The sequence below is a fragment of the Neopsephotus bourkii genome, unplaced genomic scaffold, assembly GCF_033783945.1.
Source record: "Neopsephotus bourkii isolate Nb327-2 ecotype Australia unplaced genomic scaffold, CSIRO-AGI_Nbou_v1 NB_860, whole genome shotgun sequence".
In the NCBI taxonomy this organism is placed as follows: Eukaryota; Metazoa; Chordata; class Aves; order Psittaciformes; family Psittacidae; genus Neopsephotus; species Neopsephotus bourkii.
The window spans coordinates 279,676-298,792 of NW_026901356.1; the positions used below are offsets into that span (position 1 = coordinate 279,676).

The following is a 19,117-nucleotide window of genomic DNA, read 5'->3' on the forward strand; positions in this document are numbered from 1 at the left end:
TAATCTAATATAACCAATAATGTGTGTGGCCATGAGATATAAATGATACAATAGCATTTACTGAATTTTTATATTTACCTTGCTAACCATACTGAGTCTGGAAGCATGAAAGTATGCCATGTGAGACAACAGGCCGCCAGCCAGACTCAGCTGAAAATTTTTATGATATTATAAATGTGGGGTGAAAAGGGTGAACACAAATATTGACCTAATTCTCAGTTTACTGACAAACTGCCCCACACAAGGACAGCAGTGTCATTTACAGACTGCACTTTCTGTTCTCTAATTGAACATCCTGAAACTGTTTCCAGAGGTAGGGCATGAAAACAGATGGGGGAAGTAACTTCAAGGACCAGGTTGTCCTAGATTTGTATCATAAAGATGGTCACTGATAAAGCAAAAGCAACAGCTGGGTTCTTCAAAGCAACAGGAGCTCAGTATATCCAGGAGCTCAATTTATCAGCTGGGTCCATAACTAAGTTGTCATTGAATTACAAGCTTTGTATGAACACAAATAACATTCATCCAAAAAACTACATTCAAACATTTATCAAGGTGAGTTTGTCTTACAGAGGCAAGTTCTAGAGAAAATCTCTCACTGGAACAGAGTCTTAGTGGGCTACGTACCTCCTTCCAAGATGGTTTATCAGACCACTGATTTTGCACAATTGTGTGTATTTTTTTCAAAATTCAATACTTTCAATCAGGAGGCATCATCATCAACTGTCATTTTATTTTCTTTCTTGCATAGAGGTGGTGTAGGGAGCTTTCTGAACTGAAAGGATGTCTTTCCAAGACTAACATGGATAAAGAACTATCCCACATTTGAAGTCAAATTTGTTACTCTCTCCTGTAGGTTTTACAGTAAGACGTTACAAAGAAATCTGAGTTCCACAGAGGAAGCAAACACAACTCGGTCGCTGAAAGACCAGTCTGGTCTATACAATATCCCTGCGAGGAGGCCTTTTGTGACACCTAGAAATAGGCAGATACTATCTCAGCCTGACCTCCCTTCTTTCCCCTCCCTCAGAGGGCAGTTCACAGCCTCACCTTAGTGAGAGACCTCAGAAGCTACTCTAAAATTTTAATTTATCTCAAGTTCCCCTTTGCAAGTTTCCCTTCAACGACTGGTTACTGAATGGAGCATGGGATACAGATGTATTGCAGCTACTTCCAAGGAGGAGCTTCCACAACAAGATTCATGAAGCATTTCCTCTGAAGTAGCAGTGCCTCCAAAACCCCACTGTCCGATGATTTCTCAGGTCTGTCATGAAATTCATAAATAAAAATCTAACCTTAATTGCTATAGAGAGCAATTCATCCCTCTTGGTCATCTGCAAGCTGGTAAATGTGATAAGAAAACCTCAAACCTCTTCATTTCTAAAGCTGAAGACATCGAGTTTGATTAAATGTCCCTTGTCTCTCAGCTTCTAGAGGCGAGATTCTCTGCTCATATTGGTATAGGATTTTTCCTTGGGATTGTAACCAGGGAACTGGCATTTGTTTTCTTTGTCAGTACTATTCTTGAAGGTGTCATCAGTTCCAGTTTGATTTGCAGTAACTTTAGGCAGATTTTTTTCCAAGCCCACCTGAAAAAGACAAAGCAAAAACAATACCTCAGTAGTTTGAAGTCTGGATTCATGGCTTTTTTCCTTTGGCTAAAGGCTGTCTTGTTGCAGTTTGAAATTCTGACATCCTTTCCTATAAATCTGAGGAGTTACTTCACTACATAAAATGAGTCTCATACCCACAAACAGGCACTCTTCAGTGTGTGTCCCCTCCATACATAACCATTGATTTTCTCATTTCCCCATGGAAAGTCTTTGGCAAAAGCCACAAAACCAACTTCTCATAACAACTCTGTTCATATGAAAGTCTTTAAATGTGCCCTCAGTGCATTCCTGAACACTTAAATTTAGATTTTCATTTGCATTTTTATGTGCATTTTAGTGGATTGGCCTACACTTGCCTCAGTGGTTTCACACTGTAAATACTTGATTAACAGTATTCTACATTTTAAGCAAATACAAGCCAATAAATGCATATGTGATTTTGCTTTTACTGAGATTTTAGCTTTTGCTTCAGGAAAGTTCTAGATGAAGTTATGTTGAGCACCTAAAAGCCAAGTGAAACAGCTGAGGCAAATCTAGAGGCATCACAGCTGCTGTCCAAATGAAGCCATCAGCTTTAATGCCAAACTTAAGCTGCCTGGAAGGATAGTTTCTATGTGAGCCTTGCAGCTGAAAAGTTACTTTCAGGATTTAAAGGGTACTCTAAAGGACTTGAAAACATTCATACTGTTTTCTGTAGTTATAGGACAAAGCTTTAAACTGACAGAGGGGAGGTTGAGATGAGATCTTAGGCAGAAGTTCTTCCCTGTGAGGGTGGTGAGGCGCTGGCACAGGTTGCCTAGAGAAGCTGTGGCTGCCCCATCCCTGGCAGTGTTCAAGGCCAGCTTGGATGGGGTTTGGAGCAACCTGGCCTAGCAGAAGGTGACCCTGCCCGTGGCAGGGGGTTGGTACTGTTACAGCAGCACAAGAGGAGGAGATGCTCATGCTGCATGGCTCATGAAGCCCAGAGACACCTGTGGAAGAGTTGGTCCTGTGTCTGTGGAGGTGGTGGGCCACAGCCCCTCAGGTGCTGGTGGTTGCAGCTGATGGGCCAGTAGTGCTGCCCTGGAAGGAAGAAGCCCTGCCAGGTCTGAAGGTGGCAATGGCAGTATCAGCAGGAGAGCGCTCAAGTTTTATTCTCTGGCTCGGTGGGAGGGGCAGGAGCTCAGTGAACTGCTCTCAGGGTGCAAAGTGCAGTGTTGTCCCTGTTTGGCTGGTAGAGCAAGGCAGGCAGGGAGCAGGAGTTCAGCCACCATTCCATGGGCTGCTAGCTGTCCCAAGGGCTGTTTGTCTCCACAGCCCATGTGCTGTGTAGACAGGGGAGATTGGTAACTTATTGCTGCCCAGCACTGTTTAGGGCTTGGCTGATCTCATTTCCAGTCTGTGATCCTATGCAGCATCCCTTGCATAACTTTACAGAGGGGTTGATGGAGGCTGGCATGCTCTTCGTGTGGTGCCTACCTCATGTACACCTGTGGCACCAGTGCCATGGCAGGGCTGAGCTGTGGGCTCAGGTACTCACCTCCTGGCTGTCGTGCCGCACACCACACCAGAGCAGAGCTTTGAGTCTGTCGGACCAAAAGCAAAACAGGTTGCAAACTGGTTGGATTAACACTGGTGGGATATCTTCTCCTTTGTTGGGTCCTGAAAGGAAAAAAGAATTATACATAAACGTATGGATAGCTGGGTGTCTCAGACCATGAGGTGGGGTGGAGCAGGACTGGAGCCCACTGCCCTCTCCTGAGCCTCTCCCAAGCTGCTTGCTGGGCTTTTTTAGAACTCTTGTAACAGCTGAGTCAGATTATTGTGTAAAAGCATTTATATATGCATATATAGATCAAATACCGACCTGTTATAAAGCTTATCAGCAGCCCTGTGATGGCACAGCCTAGGCAGCCTATGGCACTGAAGTACAGGTAGGACAGGGAGTACCAGGTGTCTGCCAGCAGAGGTCTGTGAAGAGGTGACAAAAGCAGCTAGTGATGACCAGTGGGTACATTTAAGATGTCTCAAATATGGCAGAAAAATACAGCTAACACCGCAGCTGGTATATGATCTGGCAGTGTGCTCCCATCCCATTTGGTGTTTACTGGCAGTGCACTGCAGGCTCAGGCTGCATGCTGTGCTAAAACACAGGTTTAGGTTGTAATTATAGGGAAAATACCTGTCTAGAGCTGCTGTGGGAGCTGCTGCTGTCATCAGTGCCTCGGTGCTGTTAGCTAATGTGCAGTTGAGAGTCGACAGTTGCAGAGGAATGGACTTTGTTGGTGGAGCAGGGTAAATGAAAGCGCCAGTACCGACCCAAAAAGCTACAGTAATCCCAGCTAGGAGGCCTCCCATAGCACCCTTGGAAGGTATAGAAAGATCGTGTTAAAAGTGGTGCATGGGAAAGGCTTCTCTGTGAACGTGAATTAAGGAGGAATAGGTGATCACTGATCTCTGTCAGTATAAATCAGTCCTATTTTCTCTCAACCAAGGTATAAACCAGAGTGATTTATTGTGCTCTAGTAATAGGAGTTCAAGCAAAACTGATGATCAAAACTGCAACTCAGAGTTTAGTTTTGCTGCTGGGTAAATGGGATTGGGCTGCTCAAGGGGCAATATGAAGTGAGTTCATAATTGTGTTTTGCTTCAGTTAGCAAAGGCAGAGCAATTGAAATTGTTCTGTGCATCCCAAGGTGAATATAGGCTGGGGCAAGTACTAAATATCTTTGTCTTCTTAATGAAAGAGAAGAAACTCAGAAATAAAAATAATTAGAAAACGAACAAACAAAAAAACCCAACCCTCATGTGGATCTAATCAGCAATTACTCCACAGCTGGGTAGAGTTGAATTCAACTGGGATAAGTTCAGCAGTGAAAAGGGACCTCTAAGCACATCTTAACTCCTTAGGCTCTAAATCTGAAAAGCAGCCCAAAGACTAAATCTAAATAAGCCAAACAATTTTCAAGATGGAGCTTTAAGCAAACAACACCAAGAGGTTTTCTTTAGAGCAGGACTTTTTTTCCTTACCTTCCAGTTAGCACAAGGAAACACAATTCCCAGGGTAAATAATCCCAACATGGGCCCACCACACATCCCATGGATGGAGAGGGAAGCCTGGTGATGCAGAGAAGAGACAGAAGCTTAGTGCAACATCTGGAGGGAGCATGAGCAGTTCTGCTTTCGGTCTGTGAAATGGTGGGGGTGAAGAGACGAGCAGTGATTTCAGTGCACAGTTGAGGATGGCATTACAGTATCATTTCCCAGGAGTGGGTAAACAGTGAAGAAATTAGGGGATTTATGATTTTTTTTCCCCCCTAGTTATTCCTCTCAGCAAAGTGTACACAGAAATTGTTCAGATAATCCAGGAGTCCCCAGGGCTGTCAGCATTATTTGGTCAGTTTGTTGCCTTTCTGTTTGTTCGTGTTCAGCCCATGGTGTTTCTGAGGCAAGAGATACCTGCACAACTCCTCCTAGCAGAGATGCTGCTGCAGCCATCGAAGTGCACAGGCCACCGTATAATACACCTGAAAAAGATGAAGCAGTGAGGTTGTCAGTGCTGGTTAATAGAGTGGATGATTTATAATTCATTTAGTGTCTGAAGTGACCCGGCAGTAAGCAGAAACTTGCACTTTGGGCTTTGACACTTGAAGTGGACAATTAAGCACACAGCGGCGTTTTGCGTGAAGTTTTGTTGTGTTTTTCATTATTTGTTTTTTTCTGATGAAGCAGAAATTAGTGATGAAATTAAGTTAGAAGTTATGCCTGATGTAGAAAGGTTTCTGTTGCCTTTAAGTAACACTTTTAGAATAACCTAATAAATGAATTGAGCAATGATAACACAGTTTTAATTTCCTGGGAGTCAAAACTCTGTATGTATCAGTCTTGAGTAAAGCCAACCGAAACTTGCCTAATGTGCTAACACACCTTGGCTTCAGATATAAACATTGTCTTTCTAGGTCCTGAGAGCAAAAGCTAAGTAATAAGAGGAAAAGCAGGAATAGTGAAATTTAGAGACATTTGCAGAAAAGAAATTGTATTGGGTTGGCTCCTATTTGACCGTTACTAACATCAATAAATGGTTATGGTATTATTACAGTACTTATGAAAGGGTTATAATATTACTGCAATAATTCTTACAAGTATCTTAAAATTCAAACCACTTTGATGTTAATGACCTGTTTTTCATTTCTCTTATAAATTTTGTTTTCTCTCTGAAAAGCTGAACAACCTGCTTATGCAACACTGAATAGAAATGTCTTATTTGCCTACTAAAAATATTTCTTAATGTTACTATAGATTAATGTGACAAAAACCTACACTGATATTGCTCTTGTGTTGTAAAGAAGATCCCAGAGTGTTCCCCAATATTTTCAGTAGAAACAAGTTTTGCAGAGGTTTTCAGTTGATGCTAGTCGATATTTGTTTCTGTACCATATAGTGCCAATGCATAATTTTATTGACACACCAGGCTGATCTTTCTAAATCACAAGTGTGTTTCTGAAGAAGAGTCTCTAGGCAATGCCCTTCATTACGTGCAGAGCTGCTTTCAGAGCCAACTGAGAGTCAGCTACTCTCAAGGCTCAAAGTATATAAAATCCTGACCTATTTTCTCCTACAATAGTAGCAGCTGTGGGTATGGATGCTTTTGGTATTAAAGAAATGGATCCCATCTAGAGTACCTACATAAACCTTTGCTGATCCACGTGCTCATCCTCTCGGAGAGATTTGGGAAACCTTTCTTGACCAAGTCTTCAAAGGTAACAGTTGCTAAAGCATTGATGCTGGCAGCTACCGTGCTGTAGAAAGTTAGAAGAATGTTAAGTAAATAATAAACAGTATGTATTTATAAAAAGCTGCTTCCTCTTGTTCAGCACTGATACTCTTCAAGAACTGTACATCTCACAGTATTTTTCATAAATGCTACTGATGTTGATGAGGTTTCTGTCCCTTCTGGGATTGCAAGGGGCTCTGTTTCATGCTGGCACAGAAGATAGAAACTCATCCTGACTGACCCTTCAGTTTGCCAATCTGCAAGTCCTTCGAAATACAAGCATGCTCCAGAATAAAAGTTCTACTCACTTACAAATGAAAGGATGTGCAGTGACAACTAGGAATAACAGGCATTTTGTGGAGGAACAGGGTGTTTTCTCTCAGAACTGAAAAATATAAGCTGGTTCTTTTAGGTAGATGAGTGAACACATATTTGGTGAATACAGTCTCTGTGAATTTGTTTTGATAACATGGCAAGGTCCATACCTACAGCATGGTATCTGATACTTTGTGCCCTCGACTCTGTTCTTAGTCTCCTGCCAGGAGAAGCCAGTGCCTTTTACACAGGGATTTTTGATGGCATTTTTCCCCTTCCCCTCTTTTGATAGGTCTGTCTTGCTTTTTCTACACATAAGAGTCCTTAGAAAAAGTCTGTTGGAGGTTGACATTATTCACATGCAACCACTGTGAGCTTGACTCCTTTCTCTCAAACGCCCTATGAAGTATTGATGTTTGGCCCGTAGAGGGTAAAAACTACAATAAGATGCAGCACTCCTGTAGATTCTGAAGTTCTAAAGAAGTTTTAAAAGTTCTCCATGCAGACTTCTCTTTTTCCTCGTCTAACTCTGCTTTATGTACAAATAGACTTACTGAAAAGCAAAGCATCCCTATCTGGGGTATGGTGGCAGTTAGGTTCAGTAAAGGCAATTTCACCAGAGGCAGCTCCACAGGTATCTCAGAAAGCGAGCTTAGGTTTTCTGTTCTGCTGTCTGTATTGGTAATGTTATTCTAAAACATACTTGGGATAAAAAGATGCTGGCAAAGTTGAGCTAGACTTTGGCATAAATATAATACAAATCAGCAAATCACTACTGCTGCTTCCTAGAATGTTCTGGGTAAAACAGCTGGGCTTTTCTTTGGATTTCATGTCCTAACCTCATTCTGTGTCTTCAAGAAATCAATTGTATGCAGCTAAACTGTCACTTCAGGACCACAGACCTTAGCGTTCCACTGAATGCACAAGCAACAAACAGTCCTGGGACTCCTGGCATCGAGGAAAAAATGTCCATAACAAAATACGGCATGAGCTGTGGTAGAAGAAGCACAAGAGTAACACAAGCAGTTAGTTAAGATTTTCCTGGGTAATGGAAAAGAAGTAGTTGCTGTGGAGCATGTTGCTAAATTCTGGGTTTATTCCAACTAACAAGAGGTGTCAGAATTTAAGAGGATGTTGTTCGAGGAAGTGCTCAGTCAGGGTAGCACAGGAGAACCAGAAAAGAGAACAAGGAGAACCAGAAAAGATCTATTCTAGCCCTGATTCACCAGCCACCTTTGTGTCTGAGTGCTGGCAGGACATAAAGCACCCCAGGAAATCTTAATTGTCTTCATGTGTGCTACATCTGGGTCCTAAGCAGCTCTGTTATAATAATGGGTATCTGTACCTGATCAGGTGCTGAAATGAACTCAGCAGTCCAAGGGTCACAGCTCTTGTAATGAGAGTACATCACCAAGCCACAAAACACTGCACACACCAGGACTGTCCACAGTCCCAGTAAGTTGAGGTAAAGTGCCCTATAACAAAGCAGAGAAATTCTGTTTGATACAAAATGCATATAGAAACACTGTTACAAGTTAGGTTTTTTCTAAGTTTTTAGGGAGACACCTTAATCACAGCTAGCTGTATAATTCAAAGCTAACTATTTTTTATTTCTTAAAGGCATCAGCAGGTTAATAAATTGTATGGAATACTGATTTAAAAAATGTGAAAACATACAGCCTTGCTATAGGGCAAGGATGAAGGCTCAGGGTATACAGCTGGAAGAGACCAGTAACTTGGACACAGAGTGGGCAGCACCAAGCACTGGGTCTGCCCCTTCTGTCCCCTGTAAGAGCAGATTTTTGTCTGTTGTGAGTTGTTGGTTTTCTCCTGTCTTAGTGCTTGGGGTTGGGCTGGGCATCAGTCAGCTGGTGATGATCAATTGTGTTGTGCATCATTTGGATTGGTTGGTTTGTTTCATTCCTCTCTATTTCCTTATAATAAAATCTTACCTTATTTTAATTATTAAACTGCTTTTAAGTCAACCCAAAGGGTTTTACCTTTTTTTCCCTTTCACTTCTCCACATCCCACCAGGGAGAAGAAGTGAGTAGTGAGCAAGTGACGGAGTGATGTTTAGTTGCCAGCTGGACTTAAAGCCCTGAACATCTCCTTTTAAGCCATTGTAGGCATTCTGTCATGATTGCAAAGTTGCCATGCAAAGTAACACACTTGGTTGTTTTTCACTAGTCCATGGAATGGGTGTGAGTGACAGCATCTGCTGTGGAGCCTGCGTGGCTGTGGTTCAGTAATCCTGTAGCTCCCAAAAGCTGGCAGGTTTTACATAACCTGCATTGTATTTGGGCATTACCTTATGCAAGGCCTCTTGCTAGGGCCAATTCACAGCTGTGCTACTGGGACCTGAAGTTCTTTTCAGAACTTGTTGCTAGTGATGCTCTCACTGCTGTATTTCAAAGACTAAATTTTCTACAGGATAAATTTATATAATCCAGCATGACCTTAAGAAAAATGAGTATGATTGCAGCTAGCACAAAAGCTAACCTACCAATCTTTATGCTTTAGCCAACTGGGCAAGCAACTACTGCTAGGCATGTGGAAAAGAAAGTCTGGTGGTTTGGTATCTAGCTATGCATATACTAATGCTGATTTTGAGGAAGACCTGTGTGTCTATATTCTGAAGTTTCACTTGGCTCTTTACCATTGACTCTAATTATTCTTATGCTCTAGAGCATTAATAACTTACTGATTTAATTTTATTTAAATAATACCTTGTACTGTAGTGCTCTATTGAATCATTAACCACTTTTAATACAAGACAGCAAAGCCACAATTCTAATAAATACATTTTACCAATGAAGTTGCAGACAGCACAGCTTCTGTGTTAGCATTTTTCCATACTCTGCTTCCAAGGATTAATTTTGCAGCCTGACCCCAAAGTAGTAAACTGCAAGAGGTTAATGGCTACCTGGTTTTATTTCTGCATTTACTTATGTCATTCAGGGCCAGAGGGAATGAGACTGTCAGAGCAAAAATAGCTATTTTTTGACAAACCTGACAAGCTTAGACTTCCACATCAGTAGGTTTGATTGCTAGAACAGGTTAATGGCAGGTAACTTACAGTTTAGCATGCTTTTCTGATTTGCAAGAAATGCATCTCTGGATTGTGGACTGATTAACTCCATAGAGCCCTAGCCATGTAAATGTTCCCCCAATAACAATTGTCCAGAAGGTATGTCGTCTCAAGGGATCGACATCAAAGCTAAAAGAGAAAAAAAGCAACTCAGTTCACTTACATAAACACACATTTCTTTAGCAAGAGGCAGGTGATTTTTCAGAACTATCCACCATGTCCTACCCTCTGAATTGGGAGTACTGCATCAGTAGTATGTATCAAACGCAGAAAATGTCTACTGTGGTTAAGTTTGGAAGTTTTTTTACTCTTATATTGGAACATGTTGCTATGAAGTCAAGATAAACATATATCATGCAGAGGATAGAATGATTGAGATAAATCACATTTATAAGGCTGCTTATGCTCAGATTTCAGATCTGTGTCACACTGGATCAACAGACCTGCAAGCCATCCTGCCTGGGACCCTGTCCTCTGCAAGAAACAAAACCACTTGCTAAATTGTATAAGTCCTCCAAATTCCTAGTTAAATCACCATGATGTGTCATTTCCTTTACGAGAAATTGCTGTAGCTGCAGTGTTATCTATTTTTTATCAACAGTGAAATTTCATTACTCAGTAATTCTAAGCAGTAGAAGTACATCTTACATCTGTCATCTTTGCAATTCTGCTAATCTTGATAGATATAGCAGATAACATTTGACCTTGCTGCTATGTTCTGTCAGTGACTTGCCTTGAGCAATGAACTTTTCAGTCAATGCCACAAATAGCTAAAGGAAGGTCAGTTTTCTATCCCAGTGCAGTGGTGCACCATTGCTGGCTGCTGTGGTGAGCGTACTTAACACGAAGTCCCAGATTTATGAATAGAAATTGAAAGACATATAATTGGAAGGAATAATTGGGCTGCATTTGTAGCTACACAAAGAAAAATGTCAAAGCTCCTTTTCAGTTCAGGAGGGCTTTGATTTCATCAAAGAGGGTAATAGAAAGAGGAGTTAAGTTCTTCTGATGGTCAACTGCATTTCCAAGAATCAAAGAAGTAGGGAATGGACTTTTCTGAATTACTGAGATTGTTCACTGATAATATAGTAACAAGACTGACTCTTTCTGACTTCGTGAGGGTATAATTTCTAAATGTTAAATATGCAAAAAAGAAAAGGTTTGCACTGTGTTTTTCTTACTCAAATATGTTTAATCGTGATCCTTCATAGGCAACCTCCCAGACCTTGGTTGATCCGCCATTCAGAGTCGTTCCTCGAATCAAAACTGTTGTGAAGCCAACCACCATGACAATCATTTGAAAAGCATCTGTCCAAACAACGGCTTTTAATCCACCCTAAAACAAATAGTGCTTTTATGTATGCTTTTAGCTTCTTTCCTGTTGTTCAAATACAGCAAAAGATAGAAAGACCCCTTATTTCAGGAGCTCAGAAATTGTATGTAGAGCATCTAGCAAATCAGGGCTCTTAAACTTCATATTCTCCCATGAAGGCTGTATTTTTGCAGGCTAGAAAATGACATAGCTTTGAAAGGTTTGTCTACAGTCATATGCAAATGTTTGACTTCCAGTTAAATGCTTCTTTTCTTTTTTTTTCCCCTAAGTTAAAAGCTTAGGGAATACAAGCTGGTCTGTTTGTACTTCCTATAGCACTTTCTAAAATCCTCTGAGCCCAGTGGTCCACAATTAGCCTAACTTGGAAAAAGAGCTCCAGAAAGTTTTCGATTCAGCTTTTTCCACAGCTGCTTTCATATTTGATCAAATCTGCACTAGAGCAGCATAACAAGTGTTTTCAGCAAGGGTGGACTGGAATAGTGAACAGATTCCATAGTGGTAATGAGAACAGAAATGAGGTTGTGTCCTGAGCCCTCTGCTGCTTCCACAACAGTGTTTATCTTTTTTGTAATGCTAGGTCTCCTGTTGCTTCCACTCAGAAGAAAAGCTCTCTGTGACCTGTTGATTGGCCTTCCTAGGTTTTATCACTCTGTTCTTAATCTGGGGTGACACCAGAGGCACATTTTTCATTGCGATGTTTTTCAGTCTATAACTTGTAAAAGATAAGAAGAATCATCTTCTCTCAAAAGATTTAGTGTGGCAGAGGAAGGTTATCACCTCCTTATCTGGACTGTGCTTCAAACTGTTTGGTTTAAACCTTGAGACATACAGCACAGGATTTGAGAGGAAATAATTTTTTCTCCAAATAGACTTATCTGTTCCACAGAGTCTAAAAGAAATTTATCTCTATGTTCTCCTACTTTAAACCTCAGTCAGTTGGAATGTATGTAGAAGCCACCCTTCTGCAATAGCCTGTCAAGTAAGAAGCATGGTTGAATTAACAGTGTATGTTCCAGCTGTTCAGTTATGCCTGTCACGTACCAGGGTGCAATAGAAAGTGCAGACAATTCCTGTTGCAATCACAGAGCCCCAGAGATCAAATCCAGTGACTGTGAAACCAAAGAAAACCAAATGGTTAGTGAAATGGAGGTAGGCCGCCTGGATGGTAACAGAAAAGCTATGATCCTTTAGCTTTAGAAGGATCGGAGCAAGTATTATTTTACTCTTTTGTGTCTATTAGGAGCTTTGCTGCATTGTTTAGGTTTCTTAATGCTTCTGGATACTGGTTTGCATTGTTGTTTTCTTGCAAATTTGATTTAACTAACTTTCAGGTGTGCAAAAGTAACATGTAAGAGGAATCGCACACAGCAAGAACATCATTCCTATGGGACACAGCTTATAAGCAGTGCTTTCTGTTCTTAGTCCAGAATTTTCCCTTAAGTAATCAGGTTCTTCAGATATTTCCAAGGAACCCTAACAATAAATCCCAACCCAAACTAAATTCCATTCCCTGCAAGCCAAAACAGTTTAATGCTAGAATATGCTGCATTAAAACCAGTTTTCCTGTACATTTTAGTTCATAAAGTTACTTTACAAAAGATGCTGAAATTCTGTTTTGGCTTATACTGAAGTCTCCCACCAGGAGTAGTTTATGAGGGCATATCTATTTGTAAAGGTTCTCTTATCAGCAGAGTCAATGTGGCCTAACAACAAACACAAATTGTCACATAAAATTCATTTGAGCTCCAGAGGAAGGAAGCTTTATGCTGTGTGAAGGTGCGGTCAGACAAACTGATCACAACTCAGACGTCAAACAATGAGAAGAGCCTCGATTTTGATCATATCAGGAATTAGGCCATCACGATTTTTTTTGCCCTATGGCAGTAAAATCACTACTCCCATCTGTTATGATGGAAGCTGTATGTCCAGTTTGCAAGGATTAATTGAAGTGTGCAGACAGACAGCAGCATGGTATTTGGTTCCAGCTACAGGGAATGGAGTAATGCCCATGGGAACCTGAGCACGGGAGACAGGGAAGAGGGGAATCAAAGTACAGAACACGGTCTTGGATCGTCAGCTTGTACTGTGAACTTTGTAAGGATGTTGAGAAATTGTTCATTGCTAACCTCTTTAGGTGGTTACTGAGTGCAAAGCAGAGCAGAACAGCAAATGTGAAGCTCCTGCTAATGCACTGGTGTGAGGGAGATGTGAGGCATGGGAAATGCAGAGCTCTGAGGAGCAGGCAAAAAACTTCTCACAGAATTTTTGTGGTTTTTTTGATTGTTTGTTTTTTACTTTGTTTTCCTCACTTCATTTATTCTGTTTGCCTTGTGTGATTGGTTGGGATAGCTGTGTAGTGCAGCATGGGAACTCACCTTGGTTGAGTGCCAGTGATGGAGCATAAACTACTATTCCTGTGTAAAGGATCTGGAGGAGAAAAATGAAGAAAAAAAAAAACAACAAACCCAACTTAATGAAAAAAAGGTGTGTGTAAATGCTCAGGGATAATTTTCTATTTAGAAGAGCAAAATATGAGATCTGGGGGTTTCTTTATATCAGTTCATTTAACTGTATCTGGATTTCTGTTTCAACCTTTACAAAACAAAATCACTGGTTTAATTCCTTTCTGATCAAAGGACCATTGTTTGCTTTGGTATTACCTATTTCACCAGTTGCAAAGATGACTAGATGACAAAAATACCCTAGTCAAGTAGAAAGAGGAGCTCTTGGGAAAACACAAACAGTTATACTGAAATAAGGTGCACTGATCTTGGAATAAGGTGCATTGATCTTGGAATTTAAACATCCATTTTTCTATTCAAAGCCTTTCAAAGTAGCTGCCTCAATGCTCTCATGCATATGTTCTGACAGAACTGAGGGAGAAACAAAGCCTGAAAATACATAAGCGCTCAAATCTGTTCCTAAGGGTTTTGAAATGACTGAAATGGAATTAAGGTAGAAAGAAATGTTTTCAAACATCCCATAAAATTCATCTTTCCATCAAATACATAACTATGTGACTTTTTGAGATGGTACCTCCTGGGACCGGGTTGGTCCTACCTGGGCATCCCCCCCAGGGAGACGCCACATGCAACAGCTTTCAAATGGGATACCTTCACCCCGCTATCAGAAATGGTAATTGATTAAGTAAATGTACTCAGTACAGCTCGTTTAGCTTTTCAAGAAAGACAGAATCCACTCATTTGGAAAGAGAGACAAGGGAACATAATGAGATCAAGAATCTGACAAGCTGTGAGAGTTCAGCAAAACATGCACGTTTCAAAGACAACAAAAATGGCATTTTTAATCCTAAACAAGGAAAAGTTAAGAAAGCTAGAAAGTTAGCAAAGCAGCCATTCATTCTTTTTAACATTCACAGTCCAAGTAAAAAATTACAGGACAAAAGAGTACTCATTAAAACATCTCATTATAGAAAATGTGCAGTCTGACATTAGTCTGTCAAAAGAAATGTTGAGTGAAATAGGCATAAACAGAGTCAATGGCTTCTCACCGTCTGCAGGATGTAGATCAGTGTTGCAGCAAGACGGACAATCTTGTTAAATCTTAACTCCAAATACTAGGGAAAAAGAGGAATTTCAGTAAATTGCACATGCAGCACCTGTGACACAGCTATTAGCCTTCTTTTTTCTATGCAACTAAAATTACTGGCAGCTGGCACTGCTGCTATAAGTAATGAGCAGGAGAGCATGATTATTATTACTCATAGTGATAATTATATGTGAAAAATCTTCTCATCAGTAACAGGTACTTGAAGTTATATGTTGGGTTGCAATACTCAGTATTCTTTGTATTGGGAATAACTGAAAGGAAGAGAAATTTAAACTTAAAATGAAAGTATATTCCACCTGTATGAAGAGGAAACTTGAGGTCATCTCTAGGAGAAATAGTGTGGTTTGACTCCTGTAATGACCAAAGTGGTGGTGGAACAGATGGAGAAGAAGCAACACAGAAGAGAGTTCCACAGTGATTGAGCTAAACTGGCTTTCTTGCTTGCCCTGTCTCAGTCTGCACATCATCAACATGGAGCAGCAAGTGGAGTTCTTAGGGACATACAGCTACATGTAGGGAAGTGTCTCTAGTTACCACATAACTGTAGAGGTGAGTAGCTCTCTAGCCCCAAAAGCTCAGCTTTTAAACCTGAGTCACCACTTGGAGCCTCTCTGTAGAGCTGACCAAAAAAATTACATCTGTGGCAGCATCCCTTCTAACCATGGACGGGCTGGATCTTTCCTCGGGCCATAGTCCCGTGTGCTCCCAGCAGACTCCAGGCGCAGGCTGTACAAGCCTTGTCTCTTTTACAAACCTCTAGGTATAGTTTTCCAAAGCAGCTTTTTTCCTATTAATTTTGCTCATTTTCATGTTTCTCATGTCTCTTGCATAATAAGCCCCACAATCTGCCATACAGATAAATAGCTAATTTATGTAACTTGTTTCTAAAAATAATTCCTCAAGCCAGCAGAGTCATTTTGAGGGGACTCTCTGGGTGCAATGACAGCTTTGGTGGTTCAAATGAGAAGAGTAATTCGTTCTCTGATCTTGCACCGAAACCAGCTAGAAAATGCGGTTACTTGTGGCAGTGGCAGCAGATCGTCAATTTTACTTTTTTCCAACCTAGAACTGACTTACTTCCAAATACCTAGGCAGAGTTGTTTGACCAAAGCTGCTCCTAGGGTTTGAGCTTAGAGAACATGAGAAGTCTTCCTCATGAACTCACTCAGCTTTCTTCATCCAATTCTTGCTTGGTTCAAACTGCTCAAGAACAAGAGAGACCAAATTTGAGCCTGTTGATTAAAGTGACTAAAGGACTACTCCCGAATGCTCAGTAGCTGCCCTCTGGGTGTGCAGGTGGTAAGGGCTGCACACTGTGCTCTTAGCAGTAACATCACAAGGTTGGCTGTGTATTTTGATTTTTCTCAATTACTGAAACGTCATATGACGAAAATAATGTGTTCCAGGAGGAATGCCAGGCAAAACCTCTAGAAAATTCAGAGGTTGTTCATTTAATTTCATTTCCTAGAGAATACCTGAATTCATTCCCCAGCCCTGAGCTGGTTTGATTTGGTTCGGTTTTGGTTGGTTTGTTTTGAAGGAGACTTGCAGCCATTTTCCTCTTTATTCCTTCCTTGCATCACAGTGGTTATCAAGTATCTACTTGACTATTTTTTTTAGATCTCAAATATTAAATTAGACCAAATTGCCAGCTCTAGACCAAGTTTGAGTTGGATACTATTGAATTTTGTTCTTAATGTCTGTCTTTAATACCTACTCTGCAAAAGCAGGTATATACATATATACATATATACATGTATATATATATAAGTGGAATAGTTGCTTATAAGACCAGAAGCATTTGGATACACTTAAAATACTTTTCAGCTGTAACTTCCTTTGGTGCTGGTGTGTAATCCCATCTCCTGTCTTTGCTGTATATGCATAACAGGAGCTCTGACCCTTAAGTTGTTCTTTCAACTTACCGCAGTATGAATAACCAGTTTGAGTAATGCCACCTGGTTTGAAAAAGAATTAGTGCATTGATATATTTGTTCTGTAAAACACTGCAAAAAATCTTCTGTCAGAGCTTTTTCTCTATGAATATCTATATGCATGATATAGACTTTTATATTAAAATAGTGTCTTTTAAAATTATTTTTACTTACCTCATAAGTGCTTGTAATGCCAGATCTGTAAAATACAGGTAGAAAGAGTTCTGCTGTAAAAATGATGACAAGTGCATATGAAAGAAAGAACAGCACAAAGGATGCCCCATAACGATAGACTTCGGAGGGTGTCCCCAAAACAGTCACTGCTGACATGAAGCTTGATGTGAGAGAGAAAGCTATTGGTCCACATGTCATCTGCCTACCACCCACCAAAAATTCCTTTGAAGTTTTCTTTTTTCTCTCTTTAACTGCAAAAAAGACTCCAATGCTAGCACAGACTAAAAACAGCCCTGCAAAAACAACATAGTCCCAAGCCACAAATTTTTTGACTTCTGGACCTACAAAGTTTGACATAGCAGCGGTTGGACAATTCTCTGGTGTTGAGGAGTCTGGTTTTCTGTAGCTGTTGTTCTGAACAGATGAACTCGGTTGGCAGCAAAGTTGAATCTTATCTGTAGCTCATCAATGATAAACCATAAACAAACCGAGACTATTCAGCTAGGAGACTTTTTTTTTTTCCACAGTTCACTCCTAAGGAGGAAGAAAAAAGTAGCTAAGAATGAGTTAGGAAGGTGCTGAATGCACTTAGACCCTAGCGCTACTGAAGCTTCTGTCAGGCTGGGGCAGCAGATTCAGCTCTGAAATCTGTAGTATGCTCCCTTTTTATCTGTGAGGTGTTAATTTATGGTTAAACATTAGCCTGACACATTGACTTGATCCGACTCTTTTCTAACCTCTCAGCATTTTTAAATAAGAAAATCAGAGCAATAAAGAAATAAATAAAGGAGAGCAAATTGAAGGAAAGGTCCATGTACAGAACTGTAACCTCACTGGTAAGTTTGCTTTTAGAGGAGCAATTCCCTCATGTGGTTAAAAACTAAACTTGAACATCAGCAATAGGGTTCAGAATTGTCCTTCTGCATTTGAAGTGTGCTCTTTGGTGTAGACCCTCTGGAAGTCAAGGCTGCCTTAAAGAACTGGAGCCTTTACTTCTCAGAAGTGACCATGGCGCTTTCCTCTCATGCTCTGTAGACAAGCCTTGGGGTCTTTGTGAGCCCAGGGCAGTTCCACATGAGCAGAAATGCAGTTTGAGCCCCACTGTTTGAGGATGACTTTCAGTTAGAAACTGGTTTTTCACTGACCACCACCACCACCAATTTTACCTGCAACTTGTGCAGGTTCGTGTGGGAGGTGGCTTTTTTTATTTATCCATTTACAACTTGGTCAGACCTGCAGGAGGTGAGGGACAAAGAGAAGAAGACTGGACAATAGCAGTGCTTTTATTTAATGTCTTCAGTGTAATCAATTCAATTAACTGCATGTCCCTTGTGTGGTTTTTGTTGTGTTGTGCTTGGTTTTGTTTTTTAGTAAGTGGATATTTATTTTATCCCTATCTATGCCATGACATTTTCCAAAGCAGCAGGCAATGACTTGTCATCCTGAAGGATTAACTTGTTCAAAAGAGGTAATGTGTGTAGTTGCAGCCCTAAGGTGAGCGTTCGGGGTTCATTTTGGAGACAATTCAGAAAGAAATACAGTATCTTGGTGTAGCCTTTAATAGCAAAAGGCCTCTTCAGCCTTGTCTCAGCTGGGAATGGATCCTCACTTCTTCTTAAATCACCAGTAAACAGAGATGATTTTGCTGAATCAAATGTACCTTGCAAATTAATGGGTGTAAGGGCCTGAGGCCTTGCCTGTTCCCATCCATCTGCTTAGGAGAAAGAGGAGTACATGTACAGCAACCTTCCGTGCTTAGCACAGTCAGGGAAAATCCAGGACAGCCTGTGGCTAGAAGTGACTTCTGTCTGAATGTGCAGAGAGACTGTCCAATTTTTGTGGTGGATTTCAGTGAGACAGAGTGTAAAAAGAGGAGTTGAAACGCCTATTTCTGCTGCAGAATGTGAATTAAAATAAACTAACAAAAATGCAAAGTTACTTCTTAAAAGACACTGCTTAATTTACAGCTGAAATACTTTTAGTCCCCAGGAGTTAAAATAGTGTGAAGTGCACACTTGTGAAGTATGATCAGCACTTTTTGAGAGCTGGGCTAGCAGTTAAAGCTGTCGTAGCATTGTTTGTGCTGTAGTTTTCTCCAAATCACTTATGGGCAGTGTGATGAAGGTGTGATGCAGGTGAGAGAGCAGTAAACCATTTTGCCTCACTGCGGATAAGTCAGACAGTATAGGTAATGCTCTGTGAATTCTCATATAACCACCGCACAGTATTTTGTTCATCTAAGTATATCCTCATCTCTAGTTAATGTTTCTCTTTTGTACGGAACAAAAATCTCAAGGGGTGTCCACTCTTAAGAAAAACAGCAACTTTCACTTGCC

The 19,117-nt window shown here is 40.7% G+C and overlaps 1 protein-coding gene across 2 annotated transcripts; it reads right to left on the bottom strand.

Moving 5' to 3' along the window:
* Positions 1-716: 716 nt before the first annotated feature.
* SLC5A12 (solute carrier family 5 member 12) lies at positions 717-17,413 on the bottom strand. 2 transcript variants are annotated; one of them, XM_061356563.1, is made up of 15 exons: positions 16,782-17,410; positions 14,615-14,680; positions 13,479-13,530; positions 12,145-12,212; positions 10,952-11,106; positions 9,759-9,899; positions 8,027-8,156; positions 7,584-7,672; positions 6,279-6,391; positions 5,052-5,119; positions 4,623-4,709; positions 3,775-3,956; positions 3,460-3,563; positions 3,133-3,254; positions 717-1,589 (listed from the first exon to the last, which is right to left on the bottom strand). In XM_061356563.1, exons 1-15 carry the CDS (start codon positions 17,136-17,138, stop codon positions 1,431-1,433), a joined length of 1,893 nt encoding a protein of 630 aa, XP_061212547.1. In that variant the 5' UTR covers positions 17,139-17,410; the 3' UTR covers positions 717-1,430. The 2 variants fall into 2 exon arrangements, with proteins under 2 accessions (XP_061212547.1, XP_061212549.1); XM_061356565.1 differs by lacking the exon at positions 3,775-3,956 and having other exon boundaries at positions 1,424-1,589; positions 16,782-17,413.
* Positions 17,414-19,117: the final 1,704 nt, after the last annotated feature.

What these genes read in the sequence shown, in the direction of transcription:
- SLC5A12 (XM_061356563.1), bottom strand. Translation starts at nt 17,138, where the DNA reads ATGTCAAACTTTGTAGGTCCAGAAGTCAAAAAATTTGTGGCTTGGGAC. An exon ending in GCATTCAGTGGAACGCTAAG is followed by an intron (nt 6,392 to 7,583) that starts GTCTGTGGTCCT and finishes AACTTTCTACAG; the next exon opens with CACGGTAGCTGCCAGCATCA. An exon ending in GTGGATCAGCAAAGGTTTAT is followed by an intron (nt 5,120 to 6,278) that starts GTAGGTACTCTA and finishes CATCTTTTTCAG; the next exon opens with GTGTATTATACGGTGGCCTG.